The sequence below is a fragment of the Podarcis muralis genome, chromosome 1, assembly GCF_964188315.1.
Source record: "Podarcis muralis chromosome 1, rPodMur119.hap1.1, whole genome shotgun sequence".
Taxonomy (NCBI): Eukaryota; Metazoa; Chordata; class Lepidosauria; order Squamata; family Lacertidae; genus Podarcis; species Podarcis muralis.
Window position 1 is genome coordinate 130,253,812 of NC_135655.1, and position 18,236 is coordinate 130,272,047.

Below are 18,236 nucleotides of genomic sequence, written 5' to 3' on the forward strand. Positions count from 1 at the left end.
GTATCACAATCCGCTGAATTTCTAGATTGTTGACAATGCATTTATTCATTCCACATGGGGGAATGGCCACAGGAAGGAAAGCAAAAATGAGTCCAGCAACTGGTTGCAATTCACTGAACTGACAAGAGGAGCAGAGGCAGCCCAAGACATTTTGTAGCCTGAGGATAAGTCAAAATGGCACCACCCTCTCCATGATGGTATGCATGGGCCAGCCCAAAGTTAAAGCATGTTGAAACCCCACTGACTTCATTGGGAGAGCTAAGCAGGCGCTATAATCTTGCTCATTAAAGTCAACGGGACTTCAAAGAACTAAATTTCATGCTCGCTGTTTAAGAAGCACCTTGCACTTTAAATGCTTTCAATAAAGACTATTGTGAAGATACCCATTTTATATTGAACTGTTTATTGAGTGTTGCCTTTTGTACAGTAGGGGTCAGTCGCCCTCAGCAATGTGTTATGGACCACTTAGGCTTACCTGGGAACAAGTGCCTTTGAACTCAAGGGATCTGCCTCACTGTAGAGGAGGTTAGGACTGCAGTGTAAGAGATCAAACCCAGATACATTATCAACACATCATCTAACTCATTTGAGTGGAACTAATAATATAACATGTATTATTCATAAATTAAGCACACTGACGTGATAGCAAATAATTTAAAACATACAATACAAAACAATACATGTAATTGACAAAGGTGTTGGCTCCATTGCAGTTTAAAAAAAACAAACATGTTTCACACACTTACAACAAAGTAAAATTAAAAATAGCAAACCATCTCCAGAAATAAACAAGCAATTGTCAGGTTTAGATAATGCTTGGTTGTATTTCCCTCACTCAAACTGGGGAGAAAAAGCTTTGCATTTTCCAGGTTTGTAGGTAAAATGGCTGAATGTTAAGTAAAGAGGCAGGGGATGGACTTAGATCCCTGAAACACTACAAAAGTACATTTCAGTACAGCTTCTCCTCATACTGGAACTGGGTTGTTTTAGCAGGGCACAATTTTAGAGCAGCTTATTTCTTCCAAAGCAAATGAAATAACTTTTATGAGAAGTTTTGGACTGCCAATCTGACCAACCAATGAATTATTATAGAATGTGAGGTTAAGTTAATTAGATACATCCATTCCATTTGCTGATCCTCTGCTTTTATTGACTATTCAGTCAATCGATGGCTGCTAGCAGACCAAATTATTTAGCTATTTGGGCTGGATTAGCCAACAACCCGTTTAACTGGATAATTCACAAACATACTAAGATCAAATAAAGTTAAATAATACTAACAATCTATAACTGCAATGCCTCTAAAGTAAAAGCAGCTTTATTATTCTAAGACACAGAAAAATTCACGGACTGTGTGGAATAGTGACATGGATCATTTGGAATTAAGCTTTTCAAAAAAAAAAAAAAAAAAAAACCACAACACCACCCAATGGGTGGGGGATTGTGTTAGTGAAAAGGCTGCTGAGCTAACTATAAACTGATTAACAGCTTCATAAATAATATCAGCAAAAAGCTGGATGAATTCGGAGCATTCATCAGAGGGGCAAGTAGCAACTTGCAGGACAGGAAATGGGAGACAATTCAATTGATTTCTTCTTTTTTTAACATTTGGTTACCATTTATAAGTGTTAATCAAAACATGACATGAATGTTGCTTACCCCTACTTTAGATAGTGAGGGGAGCAACCGTACAAATGTTACTGGACTACATCACCCCAAATCATGGATGTCTGAGGGTCACGGGTTGTTCCCTCCTGCTTTAGATAATGACATTTTTTGTATATCACAATTTTAGGAAACATTGCTATTTCAATTATCAGTGTTACCAGCACACCTTTAAAGGTTTGTTGATATTTACTGCAATTCAATTGACTCAAATAATAATGAAATACACTGATAATTAAATCCATACAGAAATGGTCATATTCAATGGTTAGTCACCTGATTGTTTTTAAAAACACATATTTTGTTAATCCATGATATCCTTCATCTACCCATGCAATCTAATGCCCTTCTTTTCTTAAGAGTAACCAGCTAAATTCAAATACCCTGGGCGGGATTCAACATTGTGCTCAAGCTACCAAAGATGTTGACTTGTTATTCATAGGGGTTGACGCTGGCTTCAAAATTACCCTCTTTTCTGTGAGCCAATAATTTGCCCATGTCTCAAATTGGCTCATAGCTACTCTAAGTAAAAGAAAAAAGAAATAAATAAAAAGTTTACATAAAAAGTAGGAAGAGATGTTTCCTAAAGGCTGTTAGAATGTGTTTTAAGGAAACCAGTAATTTGAAATAACTCCTTTCCCTCGTAGCATGGAAGTCAATGGGGCTCAACACGGAAACTCAATAAACTCAACACGACTTGGCACTTTCTCATGCAGAGACTCAGAAAGAAGGGCAACTGTCCTTGGCTTGGGAAACACATGGCTACAGAATCTGAAAGTTCCTGCTGACAAAGCAGGAATTTAAGAACAGCAGATTTGTGGTGCACCTTTTTATATTAAGTGCTCAAGCATCCCTCGCTGCCCTATTCTATTCTGCCATTGCAACCCATGTGACAGTGGCGACTGCTGCCCAGCTCCCAGCTTCCAAGGGAAAGAAGAGGCATCCCATAGTATTGTGCTGCAAACACAAGAAACAAAATTCTGCTCTCTGCCATGTGGACAGGACACCTCCAGCATAAAAGTCCACCAAGGACAGACCACTACTATCAGTAACAAGCCATAGGCAGTGTGAAATGTGATGCATGCCTATTCACTTTGGTTAGTCTTTCCAAGTGGCATCAACAGTTGGCAATTCAATGTTAGGTTAGAGCCTTTGGAGCTGTTGACGGTGCCACAGTCAAGAATTTACCTGGTGTGTGCTATTTCCTTCTACAAATGGCTGCTATTCCCTTCCTTTCCTTTCAACAACATTATACTGTTTTCAGATGTGGGCCCCCCCTTTCTCATGTTACGGTAGATTCTCAGGTCACATATTTCAAGCAGGGGACAATTCTCACGTATCACACCTGTATCTGAATACATTTGCAGAGCTCTTAAATAAATGAGTAAAAATGTTACTAATGGACACCATTTTACAGGTGTGTCCTGGAGCAAGTTTCACAGGATAACATGTTTGTACATGTGCACATATGCAGATGCAGGAGTGACTTACAGAAAAGTAATGTGGACAGCAGCTCCAAGATCCTGCCATTCTTTTCACTAAAGCTTTTAGCTACAGAAGCACTCTATATCCCTACCCCTGCTATTTCTTATGTAACCAGCCTTCCCACACCTCTCATTTATAAAATTCCCGTTTCAGACAGAAGTTTTTAATTTCCTGTTTAAAAGGCACGTTAAGGTTTGGCTTACTCAGCATCCTCCATTTTAAATATATTTGTTGCCTTCAATCTGTAATCTATAAGATACCGGATTAACCTAGTACTCTCCAGATGTTTCAGACTAGAACTCCCAAAACACCCGACCACTGAGCCTGATGGGACCTGTAGTCTAAAATACCCGGAGGGTACCACAGGGAAGGATGCATTAACAGGTAGGTATAAATACAGCTATGCATCATTTTCACAGAACAATGCACTTCCTACAAATTAGTAACCACATTTGCATCAATATATATGCACTGGAGGAAGAACAGGAAATATGGAGAAACTGCACTGAATAATAAAAGATCTGAGAGACTGTGAGCATTTGGACCTAATAATAACCTAAGGTTTACTGCTGCTCGCTACAGGAACAAGCCTAGGGAAGCCTCAGGCTGCTACCTTTGATTAATCTCAGTTTAGTGTTTACGCCCAAACCCTAAACTATGGTTAAGCTTAACTGGTTTACTGAAACAGGTTGGCAGCATCAACCAAGATGTGAAGTTGGCTTGTTTCACTAAACCATTGTTCAAACCAACAAAGGCCAAACTGCAGTTATCCAAAAGGGGAAGCTTCCAATCTCCTCCGTGAGTAGGAAGCACATGAGCCTGAGATTCTCCTAAGCATGTTGCTCAAATGATAAACCATAAACCTCTGAGCACAGCCTCAAAGTGGCTAAAAACAAAGAAACAAAATCAGGCTCAGAGAAAACATTTATGAGTGCCAGTAAATTCTGCTACCTTTTTATGACTCTCTGCCTTCAATGTACAGACTCAATAAGAATGAAGGCTGGAATTCTCCATTGATCTGGCTGGGAAAGCTTACATAAGCTGCCAGTAGGTGAATCTAGGTGCACAAGACTGGTCTGGATAAGGGCAAAATAAATGCAGCATCCGCAAACTTCATTTGACATATCTTTAAGTACCAGATACACAGAACTGGGAGGATTAATGGGCCTCACTCCAAAGAGAGATGAATAAGTGGGCAGAATGTTATGTATTACTAGGATCCTCAGGCAAAAGACAAGGAAGCAAGTTCCAATCTCTATCATAAGACACACGGAAAGTGCATTGCTATTCACAATCTGCTGTGTGCACAGTGTGTGTGGATGCACACCTGACAATCTGCAGCCACCATGTGCCGTGTTCTGTACATGCACTTCCTTATGCAGAATTAGAAACTGCACAAGTCCCAATTTCTCAGCCAAGGTATTCCAAGATGTGCCGCCTCCTCACTGCGCTGAAGCATTTGTCCCCAGCAATTGCTCAGGCTGCTATTCCGGGTCCCCATATAAATTGCAGCCAAAAGGATAGAGCAGCAGAGAGAGAGAGACGAAGCAGACCCCGGCCCTGCGAAACCCTCAGCTCACCATTTCAAAGTGTATGAAGGTGGAGAAAGGTGCTTAGAAAAAGTGGTCAACTTCCAAAGCAGCAGCAAAGCAGTGTGTACATTGTTTAACATCAAAACAGATGCATTTTGGTGTTTAATCGTGCTACATGTGAGAAAAATCACAGGGATTTGCATTGTTGACTTAGTAGGAGATTGGAATGTTGTGCAGATGTAAAGCTGTGCATGTTCTACAACCATGAGCTGCTGTTCCAGCAGTCAAGAACAGTAATGCAAGAACTAAACAGCATTTAGCACTTGGTTCATATAGCGTACAAGGATTGCTATTCTAGTCATCTAGATGTGGATCTATAATTGAGTTTACTTTTTGAGAGGTGGGAGAGGAATGTAGTCTTAAGGACGGTTTACTAAGACATCCTTCTAAGCTGGAAAACCCCCCACAAATACATCTCATAGGCCTCCTGTGCAAAGTACTCTGGGGCCTTTAGGTTCCAGTGCCACCTTTGCTATTTCTGCAAAATAGTTCACCTGGAAACGTAATAATAAATAATGCACACAATATTTCTATTTCTAACAATAAATGCAAAGAGAATAGGAAATATTTCAAGTAAACTACATTTGGCTTTAGACCACCTGGTTGACCTTAGACTTCATGAACGCGTTCTGCCTTCAATCTTCTTAGCAACATTGGCCCTTGCTATTCAATAACCGAAAAGGTGAATATTAGCCAATCTTTCTGCAGGAAAGGATTCTTCCTGGCAGTGGAACGTTGCCTTGTAAGCATTCATTCTACAGTAGGAAAGGGATCTCTGCAGGTTGCCAGCTTCCTCCTTTGAGTCAAGTGTTCTGATAGGACAGTTCAAACATGTTGCAGGCCTCTTCCAGGCTTTCATCCATGTTGAGTCTTCTCCAGAAAGACTTCTGCTTCATCTGAAGCTCCCTTCGCACACACCTGGGGCATGGCACCGACTTCACCTTGCACTCTGAATGGAAGACGGCACCACAGCTGTCACATCTGTGAGAACAAAATCAGATATTTGTATATGAATATGTAGGTTCCTAGCTTCTCTTCCCCACCCCACTGTGCAGAGGAAAGAAGTTCTGTGCTGGCTGTATTCTGACCTCTGAAAGCCAGCCACACCGAGAAACGCTCAGAGGATTCTCAGACATCGTGGAGTCCCAGTGAGAAGGTGTCTTATAGCGTCGGAACATTGAGTTGCACTATGGCAGTGGTTTAGCGAGGCAGTTAGGGCACAATGCTATGTGCAGTTAATGAAGTCACTGGGATTTAAGCAGCCTGACCGGATGCAGGGTTGCAGCTGTTAGTATTTCCTTTAATCTCAAAATCTCTGGAAGATTTTACAAGCTTAATTACTTAAGCATGTTACCCATTCTTTACTGGATTGGAGCACATGCAGGCAACCCAAGTGGGAGCCAAGATGACAGCCAAAGAAAACAGTTGTGCCTTTAGAAATTTTAAATCATCCACATCTGACACTAATGCTGACTTTATCAAGCTAATTCCCCTTTCGTTAGTGATTTACAATTCCTTGGGAAACGCTGGAGACCAATGATTGATGAGAGTGTCATTTTGCATTCATTCATGGCCTCTCCCTTTCCCCTCTTTTGATCACTCTTCTCAGTCAACTGGAGAATGTAAACGCTTATCAGGAATTTCTGTCGAAATGGACGCCGGCAGGATTATGGAAGAGTGAAACACACCTGCCGTTGCTACCCAGATGCATTAAATCAGGGGGCGGGGAGGGAGAAGAGAAGATGGATGATTTCAAAATTAAGAGCAAATACATCATTCAAGCCATTTGAAAAAGTTGCAAAACACAAAAAGACCCACCCACCACCCAAAACTTCTGTATGATCAATAATCAACTTGTTCCTTGATAAAAGGGAACAGATGATTACAAGCAGGAGGACAGGGAAAAGCAGACATGAATGACACTCTTCACGGGCTTTGCTTAAAATCCCACCAGCACTTACGCTTCTAGCTCCCAAAGCCTTCCATAAATCAGCTTCTTCATTTTAACCAGTTATCCCACACTACGGGACGCGGGTGGCGCTGTGGGTAAAACCTCAGCGCCTAGGACTTGCCGATCGTCAGGTCAGCGGTTCGAATCCCCGCGGCGGGGTGCTCTCCCGTTGCTCGGTCCCAGCGCCTGCCAACCTAGCAGTTCGAAAGCACCCTCGAGTGCAAGTAGATAAATAGGGACCGCTTACTAGTGGGAAGGTAAACGGCATCCGTGTGCTGCGCTGGCTTGCCAGATGCAGCTTGTCACGCTGGCCACGTGACCTGGGAGTGTCTTCGGACAGCGCTGGCCCCCGGCCTCTTAAGTGAGATGGGCGCACAACCCTAGAGTCGGACACGACTGGCCCGTACGGGCAGGGGTACCTTTACCTTTACCTTATATCCAGTCATTCCAGAACAGTAGCTGCATATAGCACCCTAATCCCATTCATAGATTATTTGCTCAGAAACAACTCCTACTGCTTAATGGGATTTGGTTCCCAACATGCATACAATTGTGGCCTTCATTAGGGACGAACTGAATCATTGCCGCATAAGCTTTTGCAGGAAAACTTCACATTTCCTATGATAACTGTTGCATGCAGAAACAGAAAAGTGCAAACAGAGAATCCCTCCTGGACAAAGACAGCCTGGTCACTGTGACCCATGCCCTGCTAAAATCCAGATCAAACCTTTGCTCTGTGTTGTACACGGGTCTGTCTTTCAACACCACATGGACATTTCAGCTCAGTACAAGGCTGAATTCCATTACCAAATTGAATCCCCTAATTTTAAAGCAGCTCCTCATTAACTTGCCCTCTTTGAGTCTGCGGTCATTAGAAGTCTTTCTCTGGATAACTCTGGCAGCACAAGTTAAAAGGATGGCTACTGAGGAGAGGCACCTCTCTCTGGTGGGGTCCCAGGTAGCTCTTGCTAGGGCTACCTGCCTGATGCCTCCGCTGCTGAGCTTTGGGTCCCAGATCAATTATCATCATTAGCAGAACTTGTTACTTGCTTGTTACACAAAAAGGTCTCTCCATGACTTAAAACCTATTTAAGATCATAGACCAAAGTAAAAATGCATTATAATAAAAACCCATTTACACAAAGCATGTGCAATTCATTAAAATTGCCAAAAGTAACCTCCAGGAACAGCAGCATAAAATTTTGGCTGCACAACCAGCAGTAAATAACAGCGAACCAACATACAAGACCAAGACTTTTCTATCTGGCCAGGCTTTTCATTAGTATTTTTACTAATAGGGTCTATACTAAGTTGTCACCATCTTCTATGTTACACAATAATTTGGATTTAGCTTTTTGAAAATCTTTCTTAGAGGCTAAACACTTGTTACCTAGTACAGATTTTCAGGTACGGGTTGTGGGACAAAGTGTTAAGGGTGAGCTGATGGTAGAGAGAACAGTGACAGAGAGATTGGAGAGAACACGACTGCTTCCTTCCCACAATGTTAGCACTCAAACGGCAACTTTCCAATGCAGTTTTCAGGTTCTCGTGTGACCCAGATGGAGGGAAACGTGAGGTTCCTAATAAAAAGCAGGTAGTGTTCTGGTCTTTCCCCAAAGGTGACTTTTGTGGGCTGGAAGTTCCACAAGGCCAATTCAAACCTTTTTTTTTTTTTTTGGCTGGTTTGCCCAATTCTATTCCAGTAATATATGGCAACGGTGATAACTTAGGTTGAAAATTTGAGTCAAGTGCATTGTGAAAATCCATTGGATCTGCTGTGCTCTGTTTGCCAGGAGCTATTCTGACTGGGAAGTAACACTTCAATTGCTCAGACATCTTAATTGCTGAGACAATGAACACAAGAAATCCAAATCAACTAATTGGCCAGAGGGTCCATGAATCTGCCTTGCACCTAATTACCATAGCTTTATTTTCAGGAGAAGGAGGTGGGTTTCAGTGTTGTGGTTGTGTAGAAAAGCCAGGAACACCTCTGAACAGTTTCTGATGAAAACTTGTTAAGACACAAGGATCTTGATGAAGCAAATATCCAAGGAATGAAGCCCACAAGTTCCACACATTTCCCCATTTTGACGGGATTTTAATGTGTGTTCCTGAATACCCACTGCAAACCAGCATTTCACGAGTCCGATTTCTCTTTCCTATTAGGATTATTTCACACATTCCAAAAGTGGTTTGCCACCAAATGTACACTCATCAGCTAGCTGCAGTCAATCAAGGCTCTTATACGCATTTGCAGGTGAATATTTGACACAGTGACACGTAACACTTAAAACATCGTTGATGTCAGGCCGAGCACCATGGGTTGGCATCACTGGGTATCTGCCCAGGTCCATGCCCCAGCAAGGGCCCACCACACACCAGATTCTCCTGACACATGCAAATTGCTGCTGGACAATGGAAATGGCTCTACTTTCTGCTCTTCTTGCAAACATGGACAGCTCCTTCTTCCTTGCCACTTCTGCTTGCTCCCTTCTTCAGACCCAGTGGCAGCAATGAGGTAGAGGAAATGTTGTTGCTGCTGCTGGTGCTGCCATTTACATTACTTACCTGCTCCCAATGGCCCCCCCCTCCCCGCAGCCACTCATGCCATCTCATTGGGTAAGGAAGAAGAGACTGCAGCTACTGTCTTCCTCCCCACTTCCAGATTGGGCCCAAAGAGGAAGAGAATAGAGCGGAAGTAGTGGGTGATGGTGAGATGAATGAGGAGGAGCTGCCAGTGCTGGGGTGGACCAGAGTGAGTCCTGGCTAGCCCTGCCAGCCCACTTAGGACCACCTGCACATGTGGTAGAGGACCTGATACACAAAGGGAATGCGTGAAGTCAACTGCAGCCTCCCCAAGGGACTGACAAGTGAAAACGAAATATGGCACTTAAGCACTCTGTTGATTTTGTGTTGTGCAATTCACTATACGGCTTAAGGAGAGAAGGAATCACGAAGCTGAGATGAACCTGCAAAACTTAAAAGCTGAAATCTTTCCCAGCTGCAACCTACTCTAACTTCCATGGAAAATTACAAAGGTGTATCTCCTGGCTGTGGCTGCAAGACCGCTCAGCATTTCAATCAAGCGATCAAACACCTGCTTCTTATCTGGCCCAGGCCACAGCTCGATGCTGCGTCACCCACTTCTCTAACATCTGAGGGCAATGAGAAGCACCTGTGTTGGGAAAGAGGGTGTTCCTTTTATGGCACTTATTTACAAAACAGTCTCATTATGGCTAAGCCTTTATTCTCCTTTTCTCAGATCCTTTTGAGCACAAATACAATGACATTGTGGAGAAGACATTTGTTGCTTTGAAGATGACAAAAAGATGAGACCTTAAAAACAAGCAACTGTGGACTCATTCATGTCTTCCGTTTTGCCTGCAGCAGTCCCAGAGGGGGAAAGTCCACTTTTCATGTTCGGCTGCCTATGGTCACAGCTGCTGTAGGAGTGCAATCGTATGGCTCAGTGCCTAGATTATGCACATAGCGCCAGTGCCTGAAACACCTCTGAATCGCCGTGAAGGTTTTTGCATTTTAAATGATCGGGCGTATGCTCCTGTAGGGCAGTCATTCTTAACACGGGAGATTTGGGGTGGGTGAAATGGTGGGTGGAGGTGCTGGAAACTGATAGCGGAGGCACATATTTCTCCTTAAACTTGTGTCCCAGCCAGCCCCATCCTTAACCAACTTCCTCCCTTCTAGCATTCTTTCCTAGAAGCCACAAGATAATTTCAGCTCTGAAGTGCAGAAAATTATACTTGTTTGCATGCCCTGAAACATATAACACAATAACACATTTCTTTTTTTTTTAAGCAAGATGATTCATTAGTATGGTAGCCAGTGAGATGCTTGAGCAAGTTATTTCATTTTCTGCATAGGCTGGAGTCATGATTGTACAGAAGGGTTGTTCTTGTGTTGTTGTTTTACAAAAAAGTAACACTGAAAGATTAGTATTCCTATGACCCACTGCATGCAACAGCATGTGGGGCTTAACGCTTGTGCAGTTTATGGGCACATGTGTATATAGGCTCAAAAGTGGTAGGCAGCTATGCACAGCGACCCTGCATGCTCACAGCTGTCCTTAGGTCCATGTGTTAAGGTTCGCTAAGATGCGTCAAGTGATAGCCAGGGTCAGGAGCAAGAAAGTTTTTAGCTGGTGGGGGTCAAAGGCAAGTGGTATGATCTACAGCGGGCAAAAGTCAGTTCTCAGAATGGCTGCTAGCAGGCAGATGGGACAGAGGTAACCAGTGTCATCTAGAAAAGCAAACGGTCAAGTTGCAGAGGCAGAGGGTTCTGTGAAGGAAGGTGAAGAGCAGAAACTCAGCGTGGCAGGTTCTTCTCAATGGGAGTCAGGTTGTTTAGGGTGGGCCGAAGAGGATATCCTGGGGTAAAGGCTTCACAAGGCCAAGTGGAACTGCACTGATTCCACCTGACTGGGTGATGCACCAGCCAGTGGGTCTTCTAATGCTTTCTAGGTCTGTATAGTAAAAGCTATGGTTTTCCCAGTAGTGATGTATGGAAGTGAGAGCTGGACCATAAAGAAGGCTGATCGCCGAAGAATGGATGCTTTTGAATTATGGTGCTGGAGGAGACTCTTGAGAGTCCCATGGACTGCAAGAAGATCAAACCTATCCATTCTGAAGGAAATCAGCCCTGAGTGCTCACTGGAAGGACAGATCCTGAAGCTGAGGCTCCAATACTTTGGCCACCTCATGAGAAGACTCCCTGGAAAAGACCCTGATGTTGGGAAAGATGGAGGGCACAAGGAGAAGGGGACGACAGAGGACAAGATGGTTGGACAGTGTTCTCGAAGCTACCAGCATGAGTTTGACCAAACTGCGGGAGGCAGTGGAAGACAGGAGTGCCTGGCGTGCTCTGGTCCATGGGGTCATGAAGAGTCGGACACGACTAAACAACTAAACAACAACAACAACAGAGGACACCTCTGGGTAAAGCAAGAGATTCCTTCAGCAGATGGGCTGCGTTGGTGGCAGAGGAAGAAAGGCACTGGGTCTTGGTTGTCTGTGTGGAATACCAGTTTGAGACCCCTATCCCTGAAGTTGATCTGAAAAACCAGATCAACAATGACCCAACAACAAAATGTTTCCCAGCGCTGACAGGTAGCAGAACCTGGAATTTCGCCATCAGCATTTATCAGCATTTTACTTTGCAAGGAAGAACTCGTTTTTTGAGTCCTTGCAGTAAAAGGTGAAGGAGATCTCAGCGACAAGAGCTTGTATCCGAAAGCTGCGAAAAATTCACAATGCAGTATCTTCAAGCATGTGCAGTGCTATTCCACCACCACAGTGAGTAACGACCACCTGACACTCTGCCCCCTGGAAAGTGAAGCTTTCCTGAGAACACTGTTTCCAGCAGGCTTAAGTCAATTTCCATGTCTATTTAAAAACTAATTGCTGGAGCTGACAGGAAAAAATCAGAAGACCCAACTATTACAACATTTCCACTTGCACTTTACTATTCTTCTATTTTTAGTTTTCATTCCAAAACCCGACACCCAGGAAATCCAAGGAAGGGGAATACTTTAACTAAGCAATGCAAAACCAAGCAAGAAAAAAAAAAAAAAAGAGAGAGAATTATTTGAGCATTATACACCAGTGCTAAGACAGCAGACTTGGAAGTTGTGCATTGTCGGACAGGATGTAAGGAGCTTGCCAGGCACAGCCCACAAAACCCTGCTAATTAACTGAAATGATTGTGTTTGTTTTGGAACCATTTAGCCAACAAAGGAATGTGTCACACCGATTAGCAAGAAAAGGGTATGTAATATATGTGCATTCAAAGCCAGATGAGTGCATTATCCAGGTATTTGCTCTGTTTGCTCAAGGACTGACAAAAAATGAATGCTGAGCAAACAGCCTCCATGCAAATGGAAACGCCAGCTCTTTAAAAGCGGGCGGGGGTGTCCTTCTGCCCTGAGATTTATCTGTCTCAGTAAGAGACAGGCCTTGAGAAATCACATCTGGAAATGGACCCACAGAAAAAACTACTTTTCTACCAGAACTTGTTCTCTCCCTCAGCCCCTGTGAGGATGCCATTATATCAGGATGGTCGTCATCCAGTGCTGACCCTCTGGCAGGTCTTGGCAAGGGCACCTGAGACTCATCGCTTTGCTTTCTTCTTTGTCAAGCGGAAAGGTCAAGGCAAAAAGGCAAAGGGAAAATATATGCAAAGCAAGGTGCAAACACACTTCAATTCCTGGTCATCCAAGAATGCCGTGAATGCAGGGGAACTCTTTCACAAAGTACAAACAGCTTCTTATTAAGGCAATTTATTGTTGGGGGTTTTTTTATATACCACTCTAACAGAGGCTCAAGATTTATTAAAAGTCTAGTTTTGCACTCTTTTAAAACACAAGAGGCATTCATTTTGTTTAGATTTAGTGAAGCTGAACACATGCAAGTGAAGGAGCAGAAACAAAGACATTAGGATAACGGTAAGTTCATCACAATGCACATGTGTTAATATTTATTTTCATCTCCATTTAGGGGCAAAGCTTTAGAAAACTAATTTGTGGATCTACAAAACTGTAAATGTTATATATCCCTCTTAGATGGTTGTGGGAGGGGGTGTTAGTGAAACTTGCTGAACATGCCAGCTTAAATTACCCCGTCCTCCTTCCCGAAAAAACATCAACCTTCTCAATCCGTTTTGGGCACCTACTCCAATTCAAAGGCTATCCATTGTTTTTTGCTGCAACGGACTAACAAGGCCACTCCTCTGAAATTCAACGCCAGGGCTTGTGTTTGCTGATATGACGGTATAAACCTTTCAGGAGAACTACCAGCAAGGGGACGCGGGTGGCGCTGTGAGTAAAAGCCTCAGCGCCTAGGGCTTGCCGATCGAAAGGTCGGTGGTTCGAATCCCCGTGGCGGGGTGCACTCCCGTTGCTCGGTCCCAGCGCCTGCCAACCTAGCAGTTCGAAAGCACCTCTGGGTGCAAGTAGATAAATAGGGACCGCTTACTGGCGGGAAGGTAAACGGCGTTTCCGTGTGTGGCTCTGGCTCACCAGATGCAGCTTGTCACGCTGGCCACGTGACCCGGAAGTGTCTCTGGACAGCGCTGGCCCCCGGCCTCTTGAGTGAGATGGGCGCACAACCCCAGAGTCTGGCAAGACTGGCCCGTACGGGCAGGGGTACCTTTACCTTTACCAGCAAGGGGAATATCACTGTATGGTATTCTTTGCCTACTCAAAAGTGGAAATGCGGAATCAGGCGCCAGGGTCCAACTTGTTCGTAACTCTGCCATCCTAGCAGGGGCTCAGGGTACAGAGGGCTATGAAAATCCTAACAGAGTAATATAAGAACTAGAACAGAACATATGAATCCTAGTTAAACGGGGCAAACATTTAAGGCAACGATTACCTAAATAAGGGAATGCAACCCTACCAACAGAAATCTCAATATATTGAAATATTTGTGAGGTTTTTCTTTGGGGCGGGGGCAGGAGCACGTGAGCCCCTGACTCATACCAAGTTGAAACACCCCACCTCCCCCCCCCAAAAAAAATAGAATGGACAAAGAGGGTTATACTTTAATTCAGAGTGAAACATAGAATCTGCAATGACTGGGGCTGCCAAGACCTGGCTTGAATTAAAAGGCAGCCCACTTGATTTCTTTTAACAAACCTAAATTTAAAGCATTGCCTATGTGGCAATCTTATGAATGAATCCTATTTTAAAAAGAAATAAACTATTACATCTATTAATGGGCAACCTGCTTTCTATCAACACAGTGCCCCAACAAAAGAACATTATCCAATATGCAGACAGATAATGTTCAAACTAATTGCCAAAATAAGAATTAACTGATCAAACTAATTCACTTTTGTTACTGAACCACAACTTCACTGGTACAGCAATATTAAATATTATTTGGAAAATGATGTGGCTATATCAGTGTCATTAAATCTGTTTTTGTATTGAACATGTACACATATATATTACCTGCTGCCAGTGTAATAAGCACCAACAGAAGTCATTACACCCAGATATCACTGACCTGAGATGTACTGCAAATTCTCTCAGGGCATTTAAGATTTCAGAATTCTAAGGCATTTAACCTGTGATTTTAATGCACAGCAAACACTCAGAGTAATCAAATCATTCTGCAGAGAAACTACATGCATTGCACTGGGAAACCTTCTTACATGAAGTATTTTGCCCCTTTCATTATCCTCACGAGTCCCTTGCAGATATCTTTGCCTTATATAGCCATGATCTTAGTTCTCCACAACTTTCCGTCCTAGAAATTACTGTTTTGCAAGTGTTCTCTTTCCTTTCTTAATCAGTGTTTGCACAGATGTGCTCCACACCTCATTTAATATACGTTCAGGGCTTGGACCTCATACTAAAAACAAGGTACTGAAACAAAACCAGCGAAAGATGGGGCAAATATTAGCAGTAAAAGAGGTGCCAGTCAAAAATCTCAGTAAAAGGTGGCACTGGCACGGAACTCTTCTCCCAGCTGGGAAGAAAAACAACTCTCAACAAATTACGCTAACAAAATAATCCTGGCCATCTCACAAACTGCCAACAATGCCCAAGGGAGGATCAACATCATGAATATACAAAACTTAGTTATTTATGACTCACTCCTGGACACTCCATTGAAAAACTCAACTGGGGTGACATAGATGCTTTATCTGTGCCTGAATGACACAGGCATGATATGCAGTCAGATTAAGGGATAAGCATGCATGTGTGAAAAAAGGGACGCGGGTGGCGCTGTGGGTAAAACCTCAGCGACTAGGACTTGCCGATCGCATGGTCAGCGGTTCGAATCCCCGCGGCGGTGTGCGCTCCCGTCGTTCGGTCCCAGCGCCTGCCAACCTAGCAGTTCGAAAGCACCCCCGGGTGCAAGTAGATAAATAGGGACCGCTTACTAGAGGGAAGGTAAACGGCATTTCCGTGTGCTGCGCTGGCTTGCCAGATGCAGCTTTGTCACACTGGCCACGTGACCTGGAAGTGTCTTCGGACAGCGCTGGCTCCCGGCCTCTAGAGTGAGATGAGCGCACAACCCTAGAGTCTGTCAAGACTGGCCCATACGGGCAGGGGTACCTTTACCTTTACCTATGCATGTGTGAATCAGCCCCAACATGCAGCCTGGTCAGCTCCTTTATCTAACAATCCCTGAGTCCAATATGCAGGAAGATGATGCACTCAGTTGCCAATAGCACAACTACTTACAGGCTGATGAAAGACAAGTGTCAAATGCCTGTCTCCTTTTCTCCTATCCTCAGGCTTCCCATACATACAGGGGGCCATGAGAAGGGAATAGACAGTCTGGATACTGACCCCCACAAAAGCTAAATATTCTTGAAACTTGTCGGCTTGGGATAGGCAGGTCCCATTAACCTTACCTTGCCTAGGGCCTCTAAAATATCAGACTTGCATTTACAATCTGAACTGCTTAGAAATAAATGTCTTAAGGAATTTTAATGGTCAGATTGTGAAAGTCCCTCTTGAGTTCACAAGTCCCCTGAAGGCCCCTTTGTGTGTTATGTACACTGTTGTGCTTGCCGTAACTACACGTGTCTAGTGCTTTGCATTTACACACCGCAGGGAGCGGTGCTGAACTCCAGTTCCTTCCAGTTACAGATCTCCCAAATGAATCCCTTTTGACTACAAAGGCTGCAGTTGTAGACATGGGAAGTGGCAAATTTGCATGTACATGTGGTGAAGCAGACCAAAGCATGATGGTACATACCCCATGAATATGCACACTTTCCACTTGTACTGGCTACAAATGCAAGTAGCAGCTGCGGTGGGTGATTACTGGTGGTGATGGTGAGAGGGAGTTTAACTGTAGTCCACATGAAAACCACTCCTTTGAAGCTGCTATTTGCACGGAGAGGAAATTCCTCCATTGGTATGAAGATGCATTTAATGTTGCGCCTCGTTTGGCCTTCATAAAAGGTTTCCACATAGAAAGGAGGTAAGCTGAACTCTTGCTCACGTTTGCATCAGCCCTCTCATCATTACTGTAAATGTGCACACATGCAAAGCAACACATGAAATCACCGTCCTTTACCTGCTTGTAGAAATGTCCTCAAAGGGGTACAGGATCTCGCCGTTGTTACAGATCTCGCAAATGAATCCCTTTTGGCTACAAAGGCTGCAGTTGTAGACATGGGAAGTGGCAAATTTGATTACCTTCCCAAGGAAAGGGGCCAGCTTCCCTTCAATAACCTGCAAAGCAACAGAAAAGAGACCCCATCACCAAGAATCAGCAACAGAAATGACTGGACATTATTCGTGTGTCTCATTACCAAACTAAAACACAATTCAGAGTTGATTAAACAGTGAAGGGCTTGCTGCAGGATGGGGTGAATCAGGCAATTCCGGCTGAAGAATGCCAAATAAAACCCACCTACAGCAACAAGGTAACAGAACATTAAAAAGGTAATTTTACACCTGTTTGGAGATGGGTAAAGTTAGATTGTTTAATTCATTTACTTACAATGCTTGTCTGTTTTTATTTTACTAGTGTTTTTCTTCTATTGTTTTACTCAACTGATAACACTGGAAGAGAAGGGCGAGAGCCTGATTTCACACAGAACTATGGTGTGAGAAGATACTATCATTCTTTCATTCATTCATATATATATATATATATATATATATATATATATATATATATATATAAATTTAAGAGGCATGCAATGGCCCTAGTATGTGAAAATCCACATTTGAATGTTCGCTTAAATGTGCCGGTTCCCTCCACCACGTGACTCAGTACTAGCAGTCTTTCTGTTTACTCAAAATGTTGAGTATCCAATTACCAATGCCAAAACAACTGTTTTAGTAATGATTACTGGTAATAACATAATTATCACTGTGTCTGTATTTATTGTGTTCCATTTACCTCTGCCCTCACTATCTTCAATCTCCTCCCGAACCTTGTGTGCGTGTATATTCTGCTACTCACTGTAATATTGTGTACTGTAGTCCACAAAAACTTAACACTGTAATAAAACTGTTCATCTTTAAGGTGCCGCTAGATTCAATTCTTAAAGCAAAATAAGAAAATGCAGATTCCATAAGAATGCTCACCTCACTTATGCTAAATGTATTTCTTATTCTAAATGTATTTCTGAAGGCCTAAACTGCAGCACATACACTAAATGGAAAAATGTAGGCAGGAAAGGAAGTTCATGGGATGGCTTGGGTCGCTGCCACGGGATGGAAATGCTGGAAAGCCCTCGTTCTTGTAAGAACATCTGTGGCAGCAGGAAGCTGAAATGTTATTGCTAGCCATGCAGACTCGACATCTGTTTGTACTGCACGGAAAGGTGATGCTTTTATTGTGTCCTGCTATAGAATGATGGCCTCACTCTGGACCTTAAACAATTCACAAAGGTCACTACGGGAAGGTGCGGTTCAAGGCCAGGGATCTGATACTGCTCTATTATAACAGACGGTCAAAGTCAGTACTATAAGCAACTTTTTAAAAATCTCTTCCTTAATTAATTTTGGTAATAAGAGTCAAAAGTCTAAACTGGTTAAGGGGAAATGATGTCCA

The 18,236-nt window shown here is 43.2% G+C and overlaps 1 protein-coding gene across 3 annotated transcripts in view; it reads right to left on the bottom strand.

The window, feature by feature from the left end:
* Positions 1–386: 386 nt before the first annotated feature.
* Positions 387–18,236, bottom strand: part of PLEKHM3 (pleckstrin homology domain containing M3) — a 95,360-nt gene continuing 77,510 nt past the window's right edge. For all 3 annotated transcript variants that reach the window (XM_077918415.1, XM_077918425.1, XM_077918417.1), the window contains 2 exons: positions 16,746–16,903; positions 387–5,723 (listed from right to left, as the gene is read on the bottom strand). In XM_077918415.1, the coding sequence (XP_077774541.1) occupies positions 5,546–5,723; positions 16,746–16,903 (336 nt within the window). In that variant the 3' untranslated portion in view covers positions 387–5,545. The remainder of the gene's footprint in view (positions 5,724–16,745; positions 16,904–18,236) is intronic.